This window comes from Emys orbicularis, chromosome 10, assembly GCF_028017835.1.
Source record: "Emys orbicularis isolate rEmyOrb1 chromosome 10, rEmyOrb1.hap1, whole genome shotgun sequence".
Lineage (NCBI taxonomy): Eukaryota > Metazoa > Chordata > Testudines > Emydidae > Emys > Emys orbicularis.
The window spans coordinates 8,827,630-8,851,060 of NC_088692.1; the positions used below are offsets into that span (position 1 = coordinate 8,827,630).

The 23,431-nt window shown below is 49.0% G+C and overlaps 1 protein-coding gene across 1 annotated transcript in view; it reads right to left on the reverse strand.

Moving 5' to 3' along the window:
- LOC135884234 (myosin-16) overlaps nt 1–9,687 on the reverse strand; it is a 46,760-nt gene extending 37,073 nt beyond the window's left edge. Inside the window, exons 1-9 of the mRNA XM_065411491.1 lie at nt 9,478–9,687; nt 8,385–8,528; nt 7,669–7,825; nt 7,172–7,199; nt 5,720–5,816; nt 5,395–5,487; nt 4,355–4,418; nt 2,736–2,834; nt 1,970–2,073 (exon numbers count right to left, since the gene is read on the reverse strand). Of these exons, the coding sequence (XP_065267563.1) occupies nt 1,970–2,073; nt 2,736–2,834; nt 4,355–4,418; nt 5,395–5,487; nt 5,720–5,816; nt 7,172–7,199; nt 7,669–7,825; nt 8,385–8,528; nt 9,478–9,687 (996 nt within the window). The remainder of the gene's footprint in view (nt 1–1,969; nt 2,074–2,735; nt 2,835–4,354; nt 4,419–5,394; nt 5,488–5,719; nt 5,817–7,171; nt 7,200–7,668; nt 7,826–8,384; nt 8,529–9,477) is intronic.
- Between the last annotated feature and the right edge of the window lie 13,744 nt (nt 9,688–23,431).

A 23,431-nucleotide genomic window follows, 5' to 3' on the forward strand; every position in this document is an offset into this window, starting at 1 on the left:
CTTTTTCATCATTCTGTACCAAATAAACAAAGGGCTGGTTGAACTCCCCACACTGGGCGGAAACCTGAATCTCGTGCAAACAAAGAGCCTGATGGAAGACAGAAGGAGCTGCTTCCATCTCTCGTGTAACTCCACTGGCTCTGGTAGAGTCACACCAGAGAGGAATGTGGCTCAGTAGCACCTGACCTTTTGGAACCCTTATCAACATTTCCTGAAATCCAGGTCACCAACCACAGTCTTCCAAGGGCAGTGACGGGATCCTATCTCCCGAAACTAGTCTGGCCAAAACACTGGTAGGAAACAGCCCTACAGTAACAGCAAGGCGAGGGACTAGATGACCTAATTGGCCTTTTCCCGTCTCTGTCTTGTGAGTCTATCACAGAACTGAACTTAAAACGGACTGTACAAAGATGTTAATCTAGTGGGAAAATTCAATGTTTCTGAGGCCTATTCTATGCCTAAAGCCAGTGTTTCCCAAACTTGGGACGCCACTTGTGTAGGGAAAGCCCCTGGCGGGCCGGGCTAGTTTGTTTACCTGCTGCGTCCGCAGGTCCGGCCGATCTCAGCTCCCACTGACCGCGGTTTGCTGCTCCAGGCCAATGGGAGCTGCTGGAAGCGGCGGCCAGTACGTCCCTCGGCCCGCATCGCTTCCAGCAGCCCCCATTGGCCTGGAGCGGCGAACCGTGGCCAGTGGGAGTCGCGATCGGCCGACCCTGCGGACGGGGCAGGTAAACAAACCGGCCCGGCCCGCCAGGGGCTTTCCCTACACAAGCGGCGTCCCAAGTTTGGGAAACACTGCCTAAAGCTATTGCTCTAGCTAGCATCCCGTTTACAGTGAGGGAAGCGTAGCTCTTCTAAAGGGTCGTGTGGCACTATAACATGCGCAGCTGAAGACAGTCTGAACTCTGTGTAGTTGAAACAGTGCTTGTAATAGCACCGTCAGGAGCAAGGATTCCTAATACAGGTCTGTTGCATCTTAGGCGCATTTAACATGTGCGATTTCAGCTTTACATGGTCGGCAAAACAAAAAAGAGAAAAATAACAATTTAAATACTGTTTCTGTAGTGCGGGCGATTCCGCCCACCATTACACTCAATGTAATTTTGACTATAGGCGATTTTCGCTTTAGGCGCTGACTGCGGAACGTAACCCCAGCGTAAGATGAGACAGACCTGTAAGCCCTTTCCAAAGCCAGATTGCCCTATGTATGAAAACAGTCATCAAAGAACAGAGAGAGGCTCAAAACCTGCTAGCCTTCCACATGCAAGAAGTCCAATGAAACTATGCATGTGAGGGAGGTAAGCAGGCTTTACCCTATGATGTGCACCAAAGTTTACAGATTCATAGGTGTTATGGCTAGAAAAGACCATTATAATTAATCTAGTTTGATGTCTGTAATAATACAACTCATAGACTTTCACCCAGGACCTCCTGCATCAAGCCCAGAATTTCTGGTTGAGCAGGGGTCGGCAACCGTTCAGAAGTGCTGTGCCGAGTCTTCATTTGTTCACTCTAATTTAAGGTTTCGTGTGCCAGTAATACATTTTAACGTTTTTAGAAGGTCTCTTTCTAGAAGTCGATAATATATAACTAAACTATTGTTGTCTGTAAAGTAAATAAAGTTTTTAAAATGTTTAAGAAGCTTCACTTAAAATTAAATTAAAATGCAGAGCCCCCCAGACCGGTGGCCAGGACCTGGGCAGTGTGAGTGCCACTGAAAATCAGCTTGCGTGCCGCCTTCGGCACGCGTGCCATAGATTGCCTACCCCTGAGCTAGAGGATATCCTGTAGAGAAACCCAATCTCTGAGCGATGAAGAATCTATCAGATCCCTGGGTAAATTGCTGCAATAGTTAATTACTCTCACTATTAAGAAGTTGTCCCCTTATTTCTAGAGAGAACTGAGATCATGGAGGAGCATCATGTTTAGCCAGACCTTTTTTCCCCCCACTTCATTTTTCCAGACTTACATCTGTGACAAGCAGCTCTTCCCCATCATCCATGTTGTCTACTGTAGTTACGCCCTGACTTATCCACTGGTAATTCTTGGGATCAGGTGCCAGAAGCAAAGTTTCTGCAGAAGGAGGCAAACCAAGAGGTAATTACATGGTCTGACAGCAATGCAGTTACAAAGCAGTACCTGCACTGGACCTATGGGTGGAGAAGGAAAACTCTTCAGATGGGGAAGGGAATAAGGAGTTTCATTTCCCGGGGATCCACTTCTAATGGAGCACTTTCCGAGAGACTTCCTTTAGGGCTGAGATTTTCAGACCACCTATGGGATGTGGACACCCCATTCCCATTAAAATTAATGAGAACTGGACACCCAAAACTCTTATGCAACATTGAAAACCTCAGCCTCAGTGTTTTCCCCATGTCTAGGGAAATAAGCAATCTCCATGCTCTAGCAATCCATCGCTTCAGTTTGCACCTGACGTTCATTACCTTAACACCAAACCTGATCAGATCAGCTGAGACCTTACATGGCACACCTTAGACCAGTCAGTTACAGGGGTTAAAGAAAAGGAAATACAACGTCCCCATCACTCCCTGTCCTGGTCTCCCGCCCTGGTCTCCTCCTCCTTAGCTGCTTCAGTAAGAGGTCGCCTTCTTGAGTCAACCTACTTTAACCACTGATAAACAAAGCTTTGGTGAATAGATTTCTCATCCTGGAAACAGAGGACATATCAGGGAAGCCCGAGTTAAGAAGAGTGAATATACACAGAAGGGCCATACCAATCAGTTCAGGCTTCTTCTTAGAGAGGATCTGGTAGAAGATGTGATAGCTTCTCTCAGCTGCCTGCTGGGAAATGACACGAGACTTCTCTAGGAGATCTGAAATATAGAGGGGATCATTGGTAAACCCAGACCTGTGTTAAGATTGCAGACGTAGGTAAAAGGTATAGCGTGAAATCCTGGCTCCGTTGATGTCAATGGAGCCAGAATTTCATGTACAGTAAGTATCCTTTGGAAGCAAATTCCTTCTCCATTCACTCTATCCAGCATGACTGTATAATACTTTGCACTCCTAGAGCATCCTTCAGCTGAGGATCTCAAAGAACTTTATAAGCTTCACAACATTCCCAGTTAGATCCGTTTTATTATAATTATTTTCCAAATGGGTGAGGCAAGAGATGAAGTCACTTATCCAGGGATAAGTGAGACTAACCTCACACTTGGTAAGGCAACTCCCATCCTTTCATGTGTTTATACCTGTTCCTGTATTTTCCACTTCATGCATCTGATGAAGTGGGTTCTAGCCCACAAAAGCTTATGCCCAAATAAATTTGTTAGTCTCTAAGGTGCCACAAGGACTCCTCGTTGTTTATCCAGGGTCATAAGTCAATGGTGTGTCCAAGGAAGCCAGGATTTCTGGTTCTCAGAGCCCCGCTCTAATCTCCAGATACGCAACTGCCCCAAAGCTCTTTCCATTTCAAAGGATGTTAATAAAAGTCAATTTATTGCATATATGATTAAACTACTAATCATCTCTGAGATGCTCTTCCTCTCTAAAAAGAGCCATAGAAAAGACTCCCTGTGCCCTGTCATCATGTCCTATGCCCATGTGCATTGGCCCAATGGTGCTGTTTCTCACTGACGTGAAGGAGACTTACGTTTGATTCTGGTCTCTTACTCTCTTGGTCACACCAGCTGAGGCTGCAACTTGCAAATGATGCAGAGGCAGGAAATTCAGCCATTTGCAAAGAAGTCGTTGGGGGAAGAAGCTTCTTCCATTGTTCAACAGCCAGTTAGGCTGCAGTTCTGATTGACTCGGAGGATAGCTACACCTCCTTGTCCAAAAAAAGAGGTGACTGCAACCTATGACCTCCAGAGAGGACTGCAAAGCAGGGACCAGTTGAAAGTAGCAGATATAGAGAATCCCCCAGGAAAAAAACAACAGTCCATATGTTTCCTCTCTCTCTTTCTTCTGCTCTCTCAAAGTCCCTAGCCAGGAAACCCGCCGGGGTCTCGATGCATGGAGTGCTGGGATATGTGGTTCTAAGTTTGGTTTTAAATGCATGTGTGCAAACAAAGAACAATGCACAGTCCTAGAAAGCTATTTTTAGAATCCTAAGTATACCACAGTCATGCCATTGTCCTGATGATGATGATGAATACAAGTAACTGTAGCAGGTCTTTTCACCAGAGACCAGATTCTGGTTTTGTTTACACTAGAGCAAATCAAGCAAGTTAATGGAATGAACTCCAGCTTTGCCCTGGTGCAGAAGATGGCCATACAATATAGACCCTGACCCATAGGCCACTGATGTCAATGGGAGTTTTCCCACTCATTCCCATGGCCTTTGGAGGAGACCCAGGGGGAAGTAAATGACAAAATTCATGTGGCTACTTACAGCTCTCAATGTCAGCCCCAGCCAGTTTGCCTGTGGTACCGAAGTGAATTCGGATAAATTTGCCCTGGATAAGAAAATGAAAGAGGAGGCCGTTTATTGCGATATCTGTCTAAAAACAGGGAGTAGCTGAGAGATTCTGAGGGCTCATAGGGGCCGTGCAGCAGGGGCAAATGTGCAAGTCAGTGAGAAGCAATTAGTCTTTTCACAGATCAAATCTCTAAAAATCCCTTTGTTCTTGGATATTTCAGTATAGCTTAAAGAAACTGTCCTATTGTTACAGCTGAGGCAATGCTGTATAGTGCACACAACAGAAGAATGGGAGCCAGGAACACTCTCACGCACCTGCTATGAGACTTTGACAAAGCTCTTTGGCCCTGATTCAGGAAAGTATTTTAGCATTTACCCCATTGACTTCCAGGGGGACGTAAGCACGTGCTTCAGAGATTTCCTGAATAAAAAAAATCTCCTTGCCTCGATTTCCCAGTCAATTAGAAGGCATGAATGATACTCACTTACTTCACCGGGATGGTCTGTGGGTTCATTTGCTAACCTTTGCAAAGCATTTTGAATTTGATCTATAAGCACTAAGGGTCAGTAATACAGTGGATCATTAATATGAATGTGTATTTCTTACTGTACATAAGAAGGGCCATACTGGGTCAGACCAAAGGTCCATCTAGCCCAGTATCCTGTCTTCCGACAGTGGCCAATGCCAGGTGCCCCACAGGGAATGAACAGAACAGGTAATCATCAAGTGATCCATCCCCTGTCGCCCATTCCCAGCTTCTGGCAATGTTTGATTTTCTATTTTTGTGCCTGTTTTAGTGAACGTGGATGCAATGAAGCTGGATTTGGAATTTTACCAAATGCAGGGTAATTAATGCTTGCATGGTCTTTTGGAAATGCAAAGTGCTAAATACATCCTTCTTATTATCATTACTCCTAGAGAGGCTTCTTCCTCTGTGAACACTTTCGGGTTGCATCATTGACATAACCCCCCACCCAACAAAACTGAAGTCAGGAGAGAGGCTGGTACTTACAAAACGCGAGGAATTGTTGTTCCTGGTAGTTTTGGCATTTCCAAAAGCCTCCAGGACAGGATTAGCCTGGATGATTTGATCTTCCAGGGATCCCTGCACAAGAAAAGGCAGATTATTTTGGGGAAATTCTGTGGCCTGTGTTATACGGGAGGTCTCACTAGATGGTCACAGTGGTCCCTTCTGGCCTTGGAATCTAAACATAAAAGACTTTCGAGTTTGGTTGCAAACGTTTCCTGCAGCTCTTTAAAGAATAGTTTCTTCCAGGGAACTCCCAAGGGTAGCTGAATGACTGTTGTGACAGTACGCCCACGTTCCTGCGTCTTACCTTCCCGTCAAGAGCCTGCTTGCCCGTGCTGCCGATGTTGGCAAAGTACTGAATGACCTTTTTTGTGTTCTCAGTCTTGCCGGCACCGGATTCTCCGCTAAGTAAAACAAACAAGAGAAACAAGGTGTCGGTAAAAAGAAACAAGCAAAAGGTAAGAAATGATCTGTCTGTGTCAGGAGAGAAATAACATTGCTTCTACTGCGTGTGTTTGCGGGCACAAGTCCTTTCTGGGGGGGACTGACCTTCCCAAGAACGAGCAGGGAAAGACTGAAGGCAGTTGCCCTGGGGAAAGACATCTGTGACGTGAACGGTCACTTACAAAGCTCACCGGGGCTGATTCTGCTTTCCCTCGCACCAGGGCAAAATTGGAGTAACTTCATTAAAGTCAAGAATAGGGGAGGGGTGTAAGGCCAATGTAAGCGAGAGGAGAATCAGGCCCGCAGTTGATACTTCCAGAAGAGTCATCAGGAGGAGTTTTACATTAATGCAAAATCAGCATCATTGCCCTACAGTTTTACAACACATGCCCCATACTGTGTGCTGGCAGCGGCCTGTGGCTGTAACGGGGTTCCGGCCTTTACAGCTCGGGGAAGTAGCTTGAGGAGGCAGAGGAAAGATCTAGGGCCATCCAAGAGCACTGTTCCTTTAAGGGTCTGAGACCTGGAGCCTTGTAGAGTGGGGGGTGGGAGGGAGCAAAGCTCCCCTCTCTCGCAGATGGGGGCTTGGGGTTATTAGACCCACCTGGGAAGGATCAAGAGACTGATAAATTAGCTCAAGGTGTGTGTGTGTGTGTGTGTGTGTGTGTGTGTGTGTGTGTGTGTGTGTAATATTGTACTTGAAGACGCTGGGTAGAAGTGTATTATTCTCAGAACTCAGAGGGAAACTGAGGCAGGGTGCCTGCAGGACCATTCCAGGCCATGAGAGGGCAATCTGGAGTATCACTTATTTACAGTGTCCATGCTGGGAAGGCGGGAATCATCCCAGTTTGCTGCATTATATCCTGGACACCGCAGAGAGACTCTGAGCTCACCGATCTGTGCATGGGAAGGGGGCAGACTGGGGGGGAGCGGGGGAAAGTGTATCTTGCCTGCACTAAACCTGCAGAGGATCAGCAGAAAAATTAACAGAGCCCGCAGGGGTGCATCAGGGGAACAGTCTCAACACTCCACCCCCCCTTCCAAGTCCAGGAATGGCATTTGCAGCTGATCCTCGCACAGGGCACGCAAGTGTGGGGAAAGGCTCCTGTCCCCCTTGCTCCCCACACACCTAAGGACAATCAGGGCCTTAGTCCGTGACAGTCAAGAACAGAACCGGGGCATTCTGACTGCCAGCCCTTGCTCTAACCACCGGACAGCTTTCCCTCCGAGACCTAATTGCACCTCTTCTCCCTGCGCCCCGTTCCCCTCTCGCTCAGCGGAGATGACCAGCTGAAGACTCCCAAGGAATACTTACGTAATCAGCATAGACTGGTTTTCACGGTCTGTGGGGGAACAACAAACAAGACAAGGCCAGGGTTAACGAGGCTCTCCACAATCCCCTAGGAACAAAGCGCCAGCCCTGCAGGGCGTGCCCAGTCTGGGCTTGGGGATAGCGCCCTTGGTCCCTGCCCCTCTGCTCCCAGACGTGCCCTTCCTCTTCCATCCACACAGGGAAGCCTAGCCCAGGGGTATTGGCAAGGAAGGGGCAAGTGCCATCTTCAGAACGTGCTCTGCAGGAGCCCTTCCATGGGGGGGCTCTGTGGCATCAGAGCCCTGGATTCGGGGGGAGGGAGGGATCTAGCTAGTCTCTCCCCTCCCAAAACTTCATGTGAAGCCCAACTTTGCAGCAACTTTCACTGCTGGGGGAAGCACACCCCGCCCCAGTGGGATCTCCGGGGGCAGCCGTGGTTGGGATGAACAAGGATAGAGGCTCCGGGGGAGTAGGGAAGCCAGTTTGCCCTTCGCACTCACCCTGGAGCATGTCGTGGTAGGCATTGTCTGAGATGGAGAAGAGATGAGGGGGCATCTCAGTACGCTTCCTGCCCTTGTACATCTGGGCCACCCGGGCTCCGTAGATTGGCAGCCACTTGTAGGGGTTGATGGTCACGCAGAACAAACCAGAGTACGTCTGGAGTGTGAGAAAGAGAAGACAAACCAGCCAGCATGAGGAAAACCAGTTTGCTCTGGGCACAATGGGAAGCACAGAGCTAGTTTATTGTGCCGCCTCAGCCTCAGGTGATACTTCAGGTCTCTCTAACGCCTGACACTCATCTAGCACCCTGCACTCAGGGATCTCAAAGGGCTTTACAAGCATGAATTAGTGCTTCCAACACCTGTAGGGCAGCGTCATTCATTGTCCCTGTTTTACAGATGGGGAAACTGAGGCCCAGAGCGGTGAATTGGCTTGGCCGATTTCATACAGAGGCAGAGCGAGGGTGAAAATCCAGGCTGCCTCACATGCTGTCATCTGTTTTAAGCAGGTGAGAGCCAAGCAGGCCTGGAGGAGGGTTTGAATGAGGTGGAACTTAGAAAGAAGAAAGTGCCTCCAGATTTACACTGAAGTAACTCAGGTCTGGATCTGGGCCTCTGAATTGGGGTCAATGACTATCTCTGACCCACTAGTGCCTGGCACTGGCATGTTCATCGCCACACGCTACTCGGCTGTCCCGTGTGAGCCTTCCACTTACATAAATCCTCATGTGGCTGTAACGCTGCCGCAGATTGTCCAAGACGCTGGCCTCGTTCAGGAAGGTCATGTTGGCCATGTCGCTGGCCTGGTAGAACTTCGGTGGGTTCATCTGCTGGATATCATCCTTCTTCACGGTGACGGTCTGGGGGGTTAGGGAAGCAATATGTAAGTGGGGTCGGTCTGCATTCTGTCACCATCAGAATATTTGAGCCAGAGTTCGAGGTAACTGGTAAATGGGAAGTAGAGCCTTACGCTCTATGGTCCCTGGGTTCAATCCTGCCTCTTTCAATAGCCACTGAAAGGTGTTAGGCCAGTGAGCACCCATCAGATGCTATGTGAGATGAGTTTGATGGTCTCCATGGACACCCAGCCATATCTCAACCCCTCCTCCACTCATTGTCAACAGCACCTTGTTGGCAAGCTCTGCAGAGAGGGCCCAGGCCTGAATGGCCCATGGACACTGAACTTCCAGCCCTAGCGCGGCTCAGGCCAGGTCAGGCCGAAGGCACGTCAGCAGGGCAGGGAGGCGGGCGCGTGGATTGCTGCTCGCCATGCCATGCCCGCTCTGGGGATAGCGGGCTTCACTCGCCCGGGCTGCCAATCCAGCACGGGGACATTCTAATCAGATCAAACCCTGGAGGCTTTGTGTGGAAGATGCTCGGACTGTTAATGAGCGTCCTTCCCACGAAACTGGGCAGAAAGAGAGAGCTGCAAAGCAAATGGCAAAACTCTCCTTCAAGCCCGGCCAGGCAGCCACTGCCACTTTCAGCCTGCCTGAGGATAGAGGCTTCAGACTAACAATGTTTTGATCCTGCAAAGCTTTACTCACGTGAGTAATCCTTACTAGCACCACTTGGCTTCAGGGCTAATCTTATGTGGTCAGTTAACCCCTGGGCCTGGTTCCTTCCCCCTCTCGCCAGAGAATACAATGGATTTCCATTGATTTTAAGCCTCTGCCCCATAGAGGGAGGAGGGAGAAACCAGGCCCTAAAATCTAGAGGCTTACACTGGTGATGCAGCTGCAGTGTGAGGGCGGTGACCCAGCGGGAGCTGCTGTCATTCTCACATCCAACTCACAGAGCCGACCGTACCTGGTTGGTCGCAGTCTTCACAACGACTTGGTCACCCTTGTCAGACTGGATCTCCCCGGCAACGAAACCCTCCTTCTCATCTTTGACCCAGCACGACTTCTTGATGTCATAGGGCTTGTTCATGGCCTCCAGCTTCTCCTTTTCGGGAGGGTTCAGGAATGGCATGGGGTCAATATCATCCCCGCACTCGCCTTTGTAGCCACCAGGCATCTTGGCTTCAGGTCAGGCAGAGGGTGAAACCGGAAGGAAAAGAGATGGGGAGCAGTGCTTCCTGCAGGGCTGTGAAAAGGGGGAGAACAGAGAATCTGGCAAGGAGCACAGTGGGGAATCCTGGGGCCCTATTCTGTCCCCCACAGGCTACAGTAACCCCCTGGGAATTCAATAGGGCCCCATCACAGCACATAGTGAGAGACTGGGATGCCCCAAAACTGGAGGATTGTTACCAAGAGGGAGGCTAGAAAGTGAGAGATGATTTCTCCCACACCCCCTAAACCCTGTAAGCCCCAACGGTAGGTCTACACTGCAATGAAAAACCTGCAGCTAGCCTGTGCCAGCTGACTCGGGCTTGCGGGGCTCGGGGGCTAAGGAAGGGGTTGTTTAATTGTAGTGTAGACGTTCCGGCTTGGGTTGGAGCCCAGGCTCTAGGACCCTGTGAGGTGAGATGGTCCCAGAGCTCGAGTTGTAGTCCGAGCCCAAACGTCTGTGCTGCAATTAAACAGGCTCTTAGCCCGAGCCACGCGAGCCAGAGTCAGCTGGCATGGGCCAGCCGTGGGTGCACAGGCGCCAACTTTTTTCTGCGCCTGTGGGAGCTCACGCCCCCGCCCCGACTCCACCCCTGCCCCAAAGTCCCCACCCCAATTCCGCCCCTCCCTGCCCTTATTGGACCCCTCCCCAAATCCCCGCCCCGCCATGCCTCCTCCCCCAAGCGCGCCGCGTTCCCCCTCGCTGGGAGGGAGGGGGGAGAAGCAGGACGCAGCGGCGCGCTCAGGGGAGGAGGTGGAGGCGGAGCGGAGACGGAGGTGAGCTGGGGCGGGTCGGGGAGCTATGCGTGGGTGTCTAACTGCAATGTAGACGTTCCCCAAGAGCCCCTGGCCTGTGGCAAGGGGAGAATTCCCCGGTGCAGGCCGTGCATAGGGCCACCAAGAGTGCTTGCAAGCCCCAAATCTGGTGGTATGTTGGGGCACATTTGGGGGCAGGCAGTGTCAGTGGCATCTCCATTATGCTGAGCACTACGGAGACTCTGTGTGGGCTCTGGGCTGCGCAACGGCCCATCGGCAGCCAGAAATCAGACCCCAAAGCTTCCCTCCCTTACCCCAGGGAATGCATTAGCCCTAGCAGTGCAGTCCAGGATGCGAGCTGCTTAAAGGCTGGTCTGTGCCTTCCGGGCTGTTCCTCCAGGAGACATCACAGACCTGACCCCTGATGCTCTTGTCACCAAGCGCTACTCTCTGTTCCACCACTGCAGCTCCCTTGACTCCCTGGGGCGGCGGGTGAATAACCCAGAACAGTGTTCACTGCAATATTGAGCTGTGGTGTCGCAGCAGAAGTAGCTGCCTGGTTAGACAAGCCAGTCTTGGCTGACGGGGAGGAATCCCAAGGGGAAGGGCAGATGACTCCAGTTGCCAGCTGTTGCTCCATTTAGAAGATGCTGCTTGGGCCGCAGCCTGTTGCTCTCTCAGAATAGATTGGCACTACATGGAGAGAGATCTTGGTTGGGGTCCCTCTGGGGCTCTCAATTTCCCCGATGCCCACTCCGGATCTTGAGGGTCTAAAAGAACCCAAGATGCAGTACTGCTCCTCCAGGCACTGGAAGCGATAAGGGAGGCTATGGGGGCCAAATGAATTCCTGGTGTAACGCCACTGATTTCAGTGGATGAATTTCACCCACAGAGCATGAAGGAAGAAGTTTCCTCTGTATACTTCACCTGCTGGTCAAGCAGGCAGAGATAAAGGAGGTTCAGCGAGGGAGTATCAGCAAACATTTTCCTTTGCGCTCTGTGTAGCTAAATTTGACTATTATTATTCCCAGGTTTGCAAGAGTTATTTAGAGCCGGATTCTGCTCTCCCTTGTTCTCCCTACTCCATCAGCAATCCCACTGAAATCAACAGACTCACTAGTGAACTAAGTAACATTACACATGAATAAAGGCAGGGGAGCAGAACTTGGACCCTGGATCTTTAAAGCATATTAGTAACCGATTAGATTGAAAGGTACATTGCACTAGACTCCCACTAAACATACACGCATGTAAATACAAATAGCATACACTTCGGTCATACAGTGCCCCGTAGCTGAGGCTCTCAAAGCCCTTTACAGATTTCAATTCAGTAAGCTTCACTATCCCTGGGAGATACTATTTTATAGATGGGGAAACTGAGGAATGGCCTAAATCTTCAAAAGTGTCCATCAATTTGGGGTTGCCTTGGTTTCTGAGAGGCCAACATGAGGCATCTAAAATCGGATATTTCTGGCCGCCTGCCTTTCTACCTGAAGCTCCTCTGAAATCAGCCCCTGAGTGTCTTATTTTGGGACCCCAAAACAGGCATCCAGAAACCGGGGACATTTTTGAAAAAGGGCGCAAAGGTCTTGCCAAAGGTCACATGATAAGTGGCGCAGCTGGCACAGAAGCCCTGGAACACCCCTCTCCGGTCCAGCCACTGAATAACACACCCCACTGATGTCTTAAATTAAGTCAATTATTAAAAACAAGTACAGTGCAAGGAGGTTACTTTCACTGTTCTAATGTATTTGATCAAACTGCCTCTCTAAAGGAATCTCCTCATTATCGTCATTGGGTTTTCAGAGCAGGCTCTCGCCTTTTAAAATTCTGAGGTTTAGTTTTCCAAGGCTTCCGTTGATGTAACAACTATAATATAAAACTATCTGTGAGTTCAAAGTCTCTCTGGCATAAAACACAATGAAAACAAATCCATGCTGGGAGGGGTAGCTATTGCTTCTTATAGCCTGACATTATTCCCTCCCCCACCTCCACTTTCAATTCCTGCCCAGTACGGCTGCATGAATCACAGCAGAGCTCCGCAATACACCTCTTCCCGACCGTCACACATAGCAAGTACCTACCACCGAGAGTGCTGGAAGACGTTGCGTGTTTACAAGGGGCTGGCCAGCTTCTCTTATACCCACCCAAAGGGCCTGAGCCAGCATTTCCTTTAAAAAAAAGAACAGCGCATTAATGAGACACAAACTCAGCTGGCCACACCATTGCAAACCTGATTGGCCAACGTTCATGTCCCGCAGGAGAGATCAATTAATGCCCTGTTTCTTGGGGAATTCTCCTTCCCTTTCTTCTCCTTATAGGGCATCTTACCAACTCAACTGCATGAGTCCAGGGACCAGGGGCTGAAATAGAACAGCTGCCTAATGAATTTTTCCTTCAAAGGCACAACTTCAGCCGTCTCTTTCCTGCCAAGTGATGGGTAAGGATTTCACCAGTGAGGGTAGCTGACCAGTGAAAAGCAGGAGTCCGGCTCAATGGTACTTGGAGTGCCAGCTGTGCCCCTACTTCTCAAGTGGCGCTATCAGTTTTGACCCAGTTAAGCTTCCACTTGAAAATAGTTTTTAGTCCTTACATTTGTGATGAAAAACTTGTGAATCTGAGCTGTCTGCCTGAGTCTGCAGGCAGACAAACAATGGCATCTGTTGTGGAGTTGCAACTGCTTACACCAGGACTGAATTTCACCCAACTGCTCTAGGAGGTGGCAAGTTTGGCAACTGCCCCCCAGTCATATTGCAGTGGCATGTTGACTCTGAAGTCTAATGATGATCACTTCAATGTCAACTTTACTACCTCCTGCACTGCTGCGTGTTTCAATAGAAGCATCTGACGACTCTTGTGGGTGGAGCATGAGTAGTATCCCCCATCAAGGGGTTTTGTGTTTACTTAGGTGAATATGCTAAGGAGTGAGTTTGCTGGCAGAAATGTTTGCAGAAACAGCAAATCTGAGGCAAATATTAGGGAAATGGAGAAAGCAAATTTTGAATTTGCAATGGTGAGTATTCACACTGAAAATCTGATTCATCCAATCAGGGAACAGAAATGGTACCACATGATCTGTATGTCCAATCAGAATTAACTAATCCATCTTGAATTTTGAATATCGAGTGGTTGCGATGAACTGCTCACGAATGAACTACAGAGTGTGACTTATTTGCTGAGCGTATTCGGTGAATAATTTCAAATGATGAATTGATGAGTGGAAGTTATAGTGACTCCTGAACAATCTGTCTAGAGAGCGCGAGAGGGGTGAGATTCATTAGATGAATTACTGACTGTGAATTAGTCATCCTGATCTATTAGACATAAAGGTCTGTATTATCCATGTGTGGGAGCTAGGTGCAAAAAAACAGTCACACCTCCCCATGAGGTTATAGGCCAAGCTGGTTAATCATAAACAGGCACAAGCTCATCCAACCAAGAGACCAGAATCAGCAAACATTTGGGGCCAAATCCAACTCCCATGAAAATCAGCAGAATGTTTCCCTCTGACTTCAGGGGATGTTGGCTCAGCTGATTAGGGAGCCTCACATGCAGAATGTTTTTTTAGTAAGACAGGCCCAGACCTGGAAGAGGCTGACTGCCCTCGTTGACGTCAGTGGGAATTGAGGGTGCGCAAGACCAGGCCCTTAGACAGCAGCACATCCTTCACGCTCCCAGATCTTTACCATGGGCACTGGTGGAATTCAAAGGGAGATGAGGGATGTTTGGAGGTTTGCTCCACTCTCTGAATGCTTCCAAAGCACCCCAGCCAGAGGTGACTTTTATCCTTACTATACAAGTACTTGGAAAGAGCACAGTTTGAAATGCCCCGGATTGCACCATGGCCTTGGGGATTGGGGCCAGGGGGGTGGCAGGGAGGGGAGATGACATCTACAGACCTTCCTACGAGTCCTTATTCCCCTGCTTTTCCCAGCAAATTGAAAACTCCTCCCTGGCCTGGAGGAGATCGACTAGCAATAACCAAGTGATTCAGTCAACAGGCCAAATGCAGCTGGAGAGACAGGTTCAGAACGGGTCTGTGTGGGTGGAGTTTGTGACTCTGCAGGCACCTGATAATGTTATCAATTATCTGAAATTCTGACTTAGGGCTGCAGTCCCTATTCAGACAAAACTCCTTTGAAGACAGTGGGCATTTTGGTTTTCTAATGGCTGCAGGATCAGGTCCTGAAATATGACGGGGGCCTCTGGGCACTAGTGAATTATGAGTACAAATAATAATAATTAATAATAAATACCACTTGAACTAAAGGAGAATGGCCATTGCTTCTTAGCAGTATAGGGCCTATGTCACAGAGTTGAGCCGTTCAGATTTTACCCAGCAGAGGGCGCACACGCGCGCACACACGCGCACACACACACACTCTCTCTCTCTCTCTCATTACATTTTATAAACTCCATTATAATGACCCTGGCTGTACTGGACCAACTTTTCCACTCACTTATTGTTATTATTTATATATTATAGAAAAAGTATTTGTTTTAATGGCGCTTTACAGAAAATAAAATACATGGGCCCTGCCCTGAGCACTCTAAATAATACCACCCTACGCCACTCAAAATGAGTGACTTTGGAGGCAGGTGTTAGGTAGCCCCCTCTGAAAGGTGCTGATGTCAAACGGGAGAGAGGAAGGATGTCCAATGGTTAGAGCACTAGCCTAGGACATGGGGGACATGGATTCAAGTGCCTGTTCTCTCACAGACTTTCCCATCTGCACGATGGGGATAATATCACGGCCCCACCTCCCTAGGATGTTGTGAGGCTAAATCCATTGGTGCTGGTGTGGTGCCCAGCTGTTATGGTGATGGGCAAAAGATCCTCGCGGCAGCAAGTCACACAGCTCTGGTCAGCTTGCGCTAAGGGGCTAAAAACAGCAGTGCAGATGTTCCACTCCGAGCCAAGAGACCCAGCCCCCACTGGGTTTCAGAGCCTGGGCTCTGGCCCGAGCGGGAATGTCTATGTTGCTGTTTTTAGCCCTGTAGCATGAGCCGGAGCCAGTTGCCCCAGGCTCTGAAGCTTGCTGATGCGGCAGGTTTTTTGCCATGTAGACGTATCCCTAGGGTGCAAAGCCGTATAAGATAGAGTACTTCTTCCTGCAGACTCCAGTCCGCAAAGAGTAAGGTAAAGGAGAAGATAGGAGAACTGCAAAGCCAAGTGGGCCAAAAGAACGTTTGATTGATTTACGGTCTCAGCCTGCGCACAGCAGGGCTTTGCTGTTCAAGCCAGCCTGTCCTGGCAAGCCCTGGGGCAACCGGGAGCTGCCTTTCACATGCTGCCTGCTACATTCACTGGGGTGCAGCAAACTGACACATGCTGGATGCTGCTTTGGGGGGTCGTTCGCATCGGGAAAGGCAAACCCTGCCCATGGTTATATTAAGACCTGACCCGAGAGACTCTAAGATGGTTTTTGCATTTATGAATCATTAAAAAAAATAATAATAATGCTGATCCTCCGGCTAAATGTGTTAGCCTCATTCTCAGCTGTTGTCTGCTGGCCGCCTTGGGGAGGATTGTTGTCTTCCCATGAGGACGGTAGGGTAACGCCTGTGCTGAAGAGGCAAACATCCCCGACTCGAACCAAACAAGGACAAAGCTCTTTGCCCAGCACCCTGGGACTGATCCTGTGAGGTGCTGAGCACTTTCAAACCCCACTAGGGGTCTAGCCCTTACCCTGGGTTGGACCCTGTGCAGGCCCCACTCCTAACGAGACCAGGACCCCAGCCAGCTCTAGCCCTAACCTTGACCTGGGGCCCCAGCCAGCTGCAATCCTAACCTTAGCCCGGGGCCCAAAACTGGCCCCAATCCTAACCCCAGCTTGGCGCCCTCTGCAGCCCCCAAACTGAACCACAGCCCAGTGCTTAATTTGTAATGAAAGAGGTGCCGGGGCTCAAGCAATATTTTTACTTGCATAACTGACGCAGCAAGTCCAGAGGTGCCGGCACTATGAACTCGGGCACAAATTAAGAACTGCTCTAGCCCAAGATCCTCTACTGGCCCCAACCTTAACTAGGCCCGCTGACAGAAATTCCGGGCCCCAGGGCCAGGGCCGTCCCTGGTGGGGGGCCCGGGGCAGAAGTGACGAATCCGTCACTTCCAGGACCTGTCACTCCTAGGCACATGCGACCGCTCCGGGCCCTGCGCTTTGGGAGGCCCCGCAGGCTGGCACGATTGGCCAGCGCAGTCATGTGCGCTTAGGAGCCTTGTGGCCCTCCTGGGTTGTTTAAAAGGGCCTGGGGCTCCCAGCCGCCGCCCCAGGCCCTTTTAAATTGCCCAGGCCCCTGGGCAATTGCCCCCTTTGCCCCCCCCGTCAGCGGGCCTGACCTTAACCCATTCACCAGGGTCACCTACTGGCTTCAATCCTTACCCTGATCCAGGGCCACCACCCAGCCTCATACTGAAGTTCGTGGCCTGTATGTCATGTTATTGGTTATCATGCATTGCTTAGGAGTATGTCGTAGGTAGTGGAGGTGTTTTTCTCAGGCAATGAATGGGATCATCCATTAGGATTATATGGGCCTCTCTCACATTTGTTTGTAAGATCAGCCTTTGGCTTATCTCCTGTCCTTACTGTGTTTTCCTATACCCTTTTGGCTAGTTCTTCCAGGTGCAGTTCTGAAAACAGGAAAGAAAAGGAGAATGTGGGGGCGGGGGGGAGAAACCTTTAGCATTCCCACTCTGATGGTCTAACTGTTCCCTTAGTCGTTTCTCAGGGAGGTGTGGACCTCAACCTCAGGACATGTCTTAGGCTGCATCTACACTACCACCACCCCTGCGTGACATAAGTTACACTGACCGAAGCGCCGGTGTGGACAGCACTATGTTGGCAGGAGCGCTTCTCCAGCTGACATGGCTACCGGCCGCTGCTCATTGGGGGTGGATTCATTCCATCGATGGGAGAGCTCTCTCTCATTGACTGAGAGCGGCTATACTAGAGTGTAGCTGATGGGGTGAAGGAGGGAGAATCCACACTCGGATCCCTTGGTTCACTCCACGCTAGAAGGGAATCAGAGAGCTATCAAACAAACAAACACACAAGCCCCATTTCATATAAATCAGCTGTGAGTCACAGTGTTCTGGAAGGGAGGGGTCTGGCTGGATTCTCAGCTGAGCTGCTCTTCCAGCAAGTGGCAAGGTGGGGGTGCCCAAGGGCTACACTGGTGCAAAGAAGAACTATTCAATTAGCTCATCCAGAGAGGCTCAGCACGCCATGCACATCAGAGATCCTACCCAAATGTGAAGAGACATCAGAGCAGCGAAGTGGCAGCGTGGATACAGCACAAGGAATGTAATTACCGCTGCCCCGAAACCTCATTACTAAATCAGCGTGTGTGAGATAGGAAATGCTGAAACAGACATTGGTATTATCCTCATGCTTAGCGCAGAATTAGCTTTAACCAACAGCTGCTAGGAACAGGTAGGGGAGACATGTCCAACCAGGACCGGCTCTAGGAACCAGCAAACCAAACACAAGCTTGGGGCAGCAGAATTCCAGGGGTGGCATTGTTCGAGGTTTTTTGTTTGTTTGTTTTGCTTGGGGCAGCAAAAAACCTAGAGCCGGCCCTGTGTCCAACCTTCTGCTTGTGCCTTTTTAGAAGGCCTTGGAGAGTTTTCAGCATCTCCTGAATATTAATGTTAACCACAAGAAAGCCCCTTCCACCCATCTCCAGTAACTTCCTAGCCTGGGCTGCAATTTTCAAAAACTCCTGAGGGAGTTAGGTGCCCAATTCTCATTGACTTTCAGGCCCCTTTGAAAATCCTTGTCCTTATGTATTTAATATTTAGGTTATGGCAGCATCCAAAGGTCTTGATCAGAATCAGCGCCCGGCTGTGTTAGACTCTGCACACACAGTCCCTGCCCCGAAGAGTTGACTATTTAAGGGTACATTGACACTGCAGATGGAAGTGTAATTTCCAAATTGAGTAGACATATCCATGCTAGCTCTGATTGAGTGAGCATGCTAAAAATAGAGTGTAGGTGAATGAGCAGGGAGAGAGCAAGCTGCCCCGAGTACGGCCCCATCCGAGACACTAGCTATGTGCCATTGCTCATGCCATCATGGCTACATGTTGAGCATGCTTGCATGATCAGATTTAGCACAGGAATGTCCACTCAAGCTGGAAATGACACCTCCAGCTCCAGTGAAGACATTCTCTGAGAGCTACGTATTGCACGTGTAACGCCGACAGACCAGGGTCGTCGGCGGGCAGGATCGAACCAGGGACCTCTGGGCATGAGCCTCTACCACATGAGCTAAAAGCCAACTGATCGTTAACTAAGGCTGAAGAGCAGACATATTTTATCTCTCTCTAAGTGGTCTCAGTGCCACTAGCTAGGACAGAACACCACACCCAGAAGGTGTGTGGGTTACACACGGCCTTACGCTCTATCCGCCCTCCGTGAAGGAAATGGATTTGCACAGGGTGTTGGCATACAATTTAACCCTTGATCACTCATGTCTGCCCCCATCAAACCAGTGGCAAGCAACCACTTCAGCTCACTGGAAGTACGGCACAGCTCCACCCTGCTTCTGCTCCCTGTGAAAGTCATGTCAAAACTGCCATTGACTTCAGTGGTTCAGGAGTAGGCCCTACACACAGCACTGTGTTCCTAGCACAGGACAAATCTTTGTGAAAGGCTTCAACCTGCCACCCACTACTCCAAAGAGAAAGATTCTTCCTGGCCTCAAATATAACACTATCGGTATTTAGGGAGTGGAAGGGGACCAGGCATTCATGTGCATGTAATGAAATTGCACACTGAATCCCTGACAGTAAAGTGGCATCTTCAGGGATTTTGTTAGGTTGCCAGACTTCTGAAATCCATGATTTTGGATGTTTCCTGATATTTTCATGCGTTTTTCTCTCCCATGTGAATTAAAATATTTCCCTTTATTTTAATGAGTGATTTATTCCCTTGGAATTTTAATGTTTTGGGGGAGAAAGGTTGTGTGGGATGTTCACAGATGTTTAAATCGTTTCTCTGTTCCTCCCCCCGGCCCGCTTATGGGATCCCCCCGTAAATCTGAGACAGCCCATCAATGGGTTGTGCTTTTTCCCTCAGCTGCACATAGTTCTGCCTGTTTCAACACATCCAAATATTCATGGCACAGAAAAGAGCCTGAGACTAAACCAGAGCTGAGTATTACTGGATCCTGCTATTTTATTCCTTTAGAAAACAAACTCTGTTAAGCTTCAAGGAGTTCTGTGATTACACTTCGGCAGTTCGATAAATCAGTGTCCTGTAATAACTCTAATAATTAGCTGTGTCTGATGTTCTCTTTAAATAATAACACACCAAATTGTTACCCTGATCCCCTCTGAGATGGCAGAAAGGATGAAGCTTAAGAGGATAAACTGAGTTCCTTAATGTTCAGTCTAGTGTGGAGTGACAGTTCTTCCAGGACTGCGCTGGCTTTCTAAGATGTACACTTATATTGCCTGGCTAACGGACATTAGCAGCTGCATTTGGCAAGCGCTAAAGGACTCCTACCACTTCCATTCAAGCCGTGCTGGCGTTAGAACTTCTCAATTAGCCTGTCTGTTGCAGGCACGCAGCTCCCATTGGCTTTCGCCTGCGCAACTGATGAGATAATCAGGCCCCCGTCCTACATTTCTGAGTGAATACTCCCATTCTTGGCAGAAAAGAGACAGTTAAAGACACTTGGCCTAAAGCCTCATGCCTTGAAAAAAAACACACAAAGGGACAGATTCTCCTCTTCATATATTCTTGTGTAAGTTATTATTGTTATGTGCATTATTGTTATATTTTGTCAGCTGCATTGAGAGCCCTGCGCCAGCTTTAGCTAGGATCTGCTGGGACGAAGAATAAAAATGGAATCACAGAAAGCAATAGCTGATCATGTAAAGTTGTTGGTATTCATGAAATGTAATGTAACCCGTCAAATACCACCGGAGATTTTTCATTCAGCTTCAGTTTCATCTGTTCTTCTCCTTTGTAGTCAGGGCTTTCAGGTTGGAGCATTTATTGTCCAAATTGTTTGGGGAGAGGGTTTAAGTCCATAGCCATGCAGATGAAAAGTTTTAAACAATTTTGGCGGTGATTTTGATCCCCTCCTGTTGTGCACACACCCCTGGCCATGAGCCCACCCCAAAGAGAGCTCAATGGGAGGGAAAAGACAGTCTTGTGATTGAGGCACTGGACTCAGGAAATTGGGGTTCAATGCTTAGCTCTGCCACAGACTGCCTGAGTGACCTTGGGCAAGTCTCTTAATCTTCCTGGTGCCTCAATCCCCCATCAGTAAAATGGGGATAACAGCACTTCCTTTCTCCTAGCTTTCCTCTGACCTGTTTATATAGATGGTAAGCTGTTTGGAGCCAGGGCTATCTCTTCCTAGGTGTTTGTATGGGGCCTAGCACAATGGGACGCTAGGTGTCAGAAATCAGGGCCTGCAACAGAGCTAGTTTCCAGGCAATCCATGGCTTGCAGCAGGCTTGTCTGATCAACTGGAGGGGCCAGCAAAGCAGCTCTGAAGCACATTATTGTCACTACTCTTGTCCCTGCCTGAGACCCCACCTTGCCTGTTATCCTGCTTGCTCTAGGGGACTCCAGCTTGACCGTTGGCCGTGGTACCCAGTGCCTGACTCCAGTCTCCAGCTCTGACCCTAGCCCCTGGTTTCTGATGCTCGGTTCCTGACGCCTTCTCTAACCCTTAGACCTGATGCTCGCACTCACCACTAGGCTAGACTGCCCACGTCCAGGTCGCCTGACACTAGGTGCTACAGGAATAATAATAGTAGGTGAAATGAAGTTGAAGGCTGGGGGTGTGAAGGCCACCATTTGTGTGATTCTTCGGCTGACTGGGGAGTTGGTAGGGACTAGTAAATTAGCATTGTGAACCAGAACATCTTTACTGATAAACCCACATACAATATGTTCAATTTACAGGCCTAATCCTGCCACCCTGACTCTCATTCACAGCCCAACTGGGGCCAATGGGGCTACTCATGTGCATAAGGGTGGATAGGGCTCATAGTTTCCCCTGCCCTCCCTAGCAACAGAACTGAAATGCGGTTGCAGCTGTCCCAACAGCAAAGCACTCTTCTCAGCATCTGATTCATCACTTTGTGACTGGCGTATCTCTTGGCTTGGGTCCCTGAGTGTGTCATCCGTACCAAGGGGAACCATGGCACTCAATGACTTCTTCTGCATTTGCCTGTTTTATCAGAGCTGAACACTTTCCCCTCACATGCACATTGTCACGCTGCTTGGCAAATTGTGGGGACTTTTTAGGAGTCTGCTTCCTAACCCAGGGTTGTGAGTTCAATCCTTGAGGGGGCCTTTTAGGGATCTGGGGCAAAAATCTGTCTGGGGATTGGTCCTGCTTTGAGCAGGGGGTTGGACTAGATAACCTCCTGAGGTCCCTTCCAACCCTGATATTCTATGATTCTAAGCATATGTACAGCACCTAGCACCACAGGGCCAGCTCCAATCTTGGGTGGGGACTCTAGGTGCCACTGTAATTAATAATAATAATAATAATGAAGCTGCTGATGTTAACTTAATGGGCTGGATTAGAATCTAGTGCAAGATACCCCATTTGAATGCAGAGGATGACTAGCTTTGTAGGACTCCTCTTTGTCCCTCTCTTCACCAGGTGAGGTTTCATTTTGCAGAAGGATCGCTCTGAACACCTGCTCCAAAGAACAACCTCACACGACGATGCCAGGGCAACAATTGCATGACTTGTCCGACCCCACTGCAGGGATCCTGCATATTGACGTCTTTCACCAGTAGCATCTTTCATTGCATGCAGCAACGTCGGGAAGCCTATTAAAAAGACATGAAAAGATGGAGGGGGCGGGGAGGGGGGAAGCAGACTTTTATCTTCAGGCTTAAAAAACGATGTTTTCAAAGCTGTTGTCAGTGGTGATCTAACCAATCTACAGTACTGGCATATGAATGCCTGACAAAAAGCTGGCAGGGGAAAAAAACCTACTGTACAATTGAGCTATTTCCTCTGAGATGCAGGAAATGAACAAACCTATATATATTTTCTCTTCCGTCTGATCAGATCCACCTGCTTGGGATACAGAAACCCTGGCACCAGGGTAGACTTCTCGCTTTTGCGTACCTGTCAAGATGTGGGTTTTCAGCCTGAGCACACATGGCTGAGCTAAAGGGCCACTGTCTTGTCGACTTATGGTTTTATCTTTCTTACTCTCCATTAGTTGTGATACCCTCCGATTAAGTTTGAAAATAAAACATCTCTATCGATCTTGCCCTTTCCCATTTGGCCAATATTGATCTTCCCCACGTTCTCCACAGAGGCTGACATTAACCCGGCTCTTTTTGTTCCTGCTTCTGGGCTTGACATTCAACACTATTGGCAAGGATGCGGTCCAGGAATTAAGCAAAGCTGGGGGGGTGCTTTATTTAGTGAACTTGGGCACACTGTCTCGCTTGCTCTCTTTTTCTGTGCTGGCAGTCACGGAGCACTACACAGGATGGGTCTGATTGTGCCTGGCAGGTGTGCAGGAAAAGGAAAAGCACCAAGAGAAAGAGGAGCGCAGAATAACAATAAACTTCCTCACGGCCTCTTCACTTATTCACATTCTAAAGCCTCATTTCCTGCCAAGAGAAAGTCAGAGTCTTCAAGGCTAAAGGAGCCATTTCCCAGTGCCCACCTCTGTTACTTGTCATGAGAAAGTCGCATCAGTTTAACTTAAGGCGTGAGTTTAAACCCCTTTAGTTAAACTAGTGGAAAAAGTTGTGTGGACCCTCCTATTTCCCTGTAAACCAGACATATTGCGGGTTAGCTTGCACCAATTGGGAACTGACTGAAGCTAAACCATGACGAGCCACTCTGAAAGTAAAATAAAAGGGTCCACATTGTCCTTTGCACCAGTTTGAGTAAATCAGATTCAAAACTAATTTAAGTTACATTGGTGCTATTTTCTCATGGAACCAAGGCTAAAG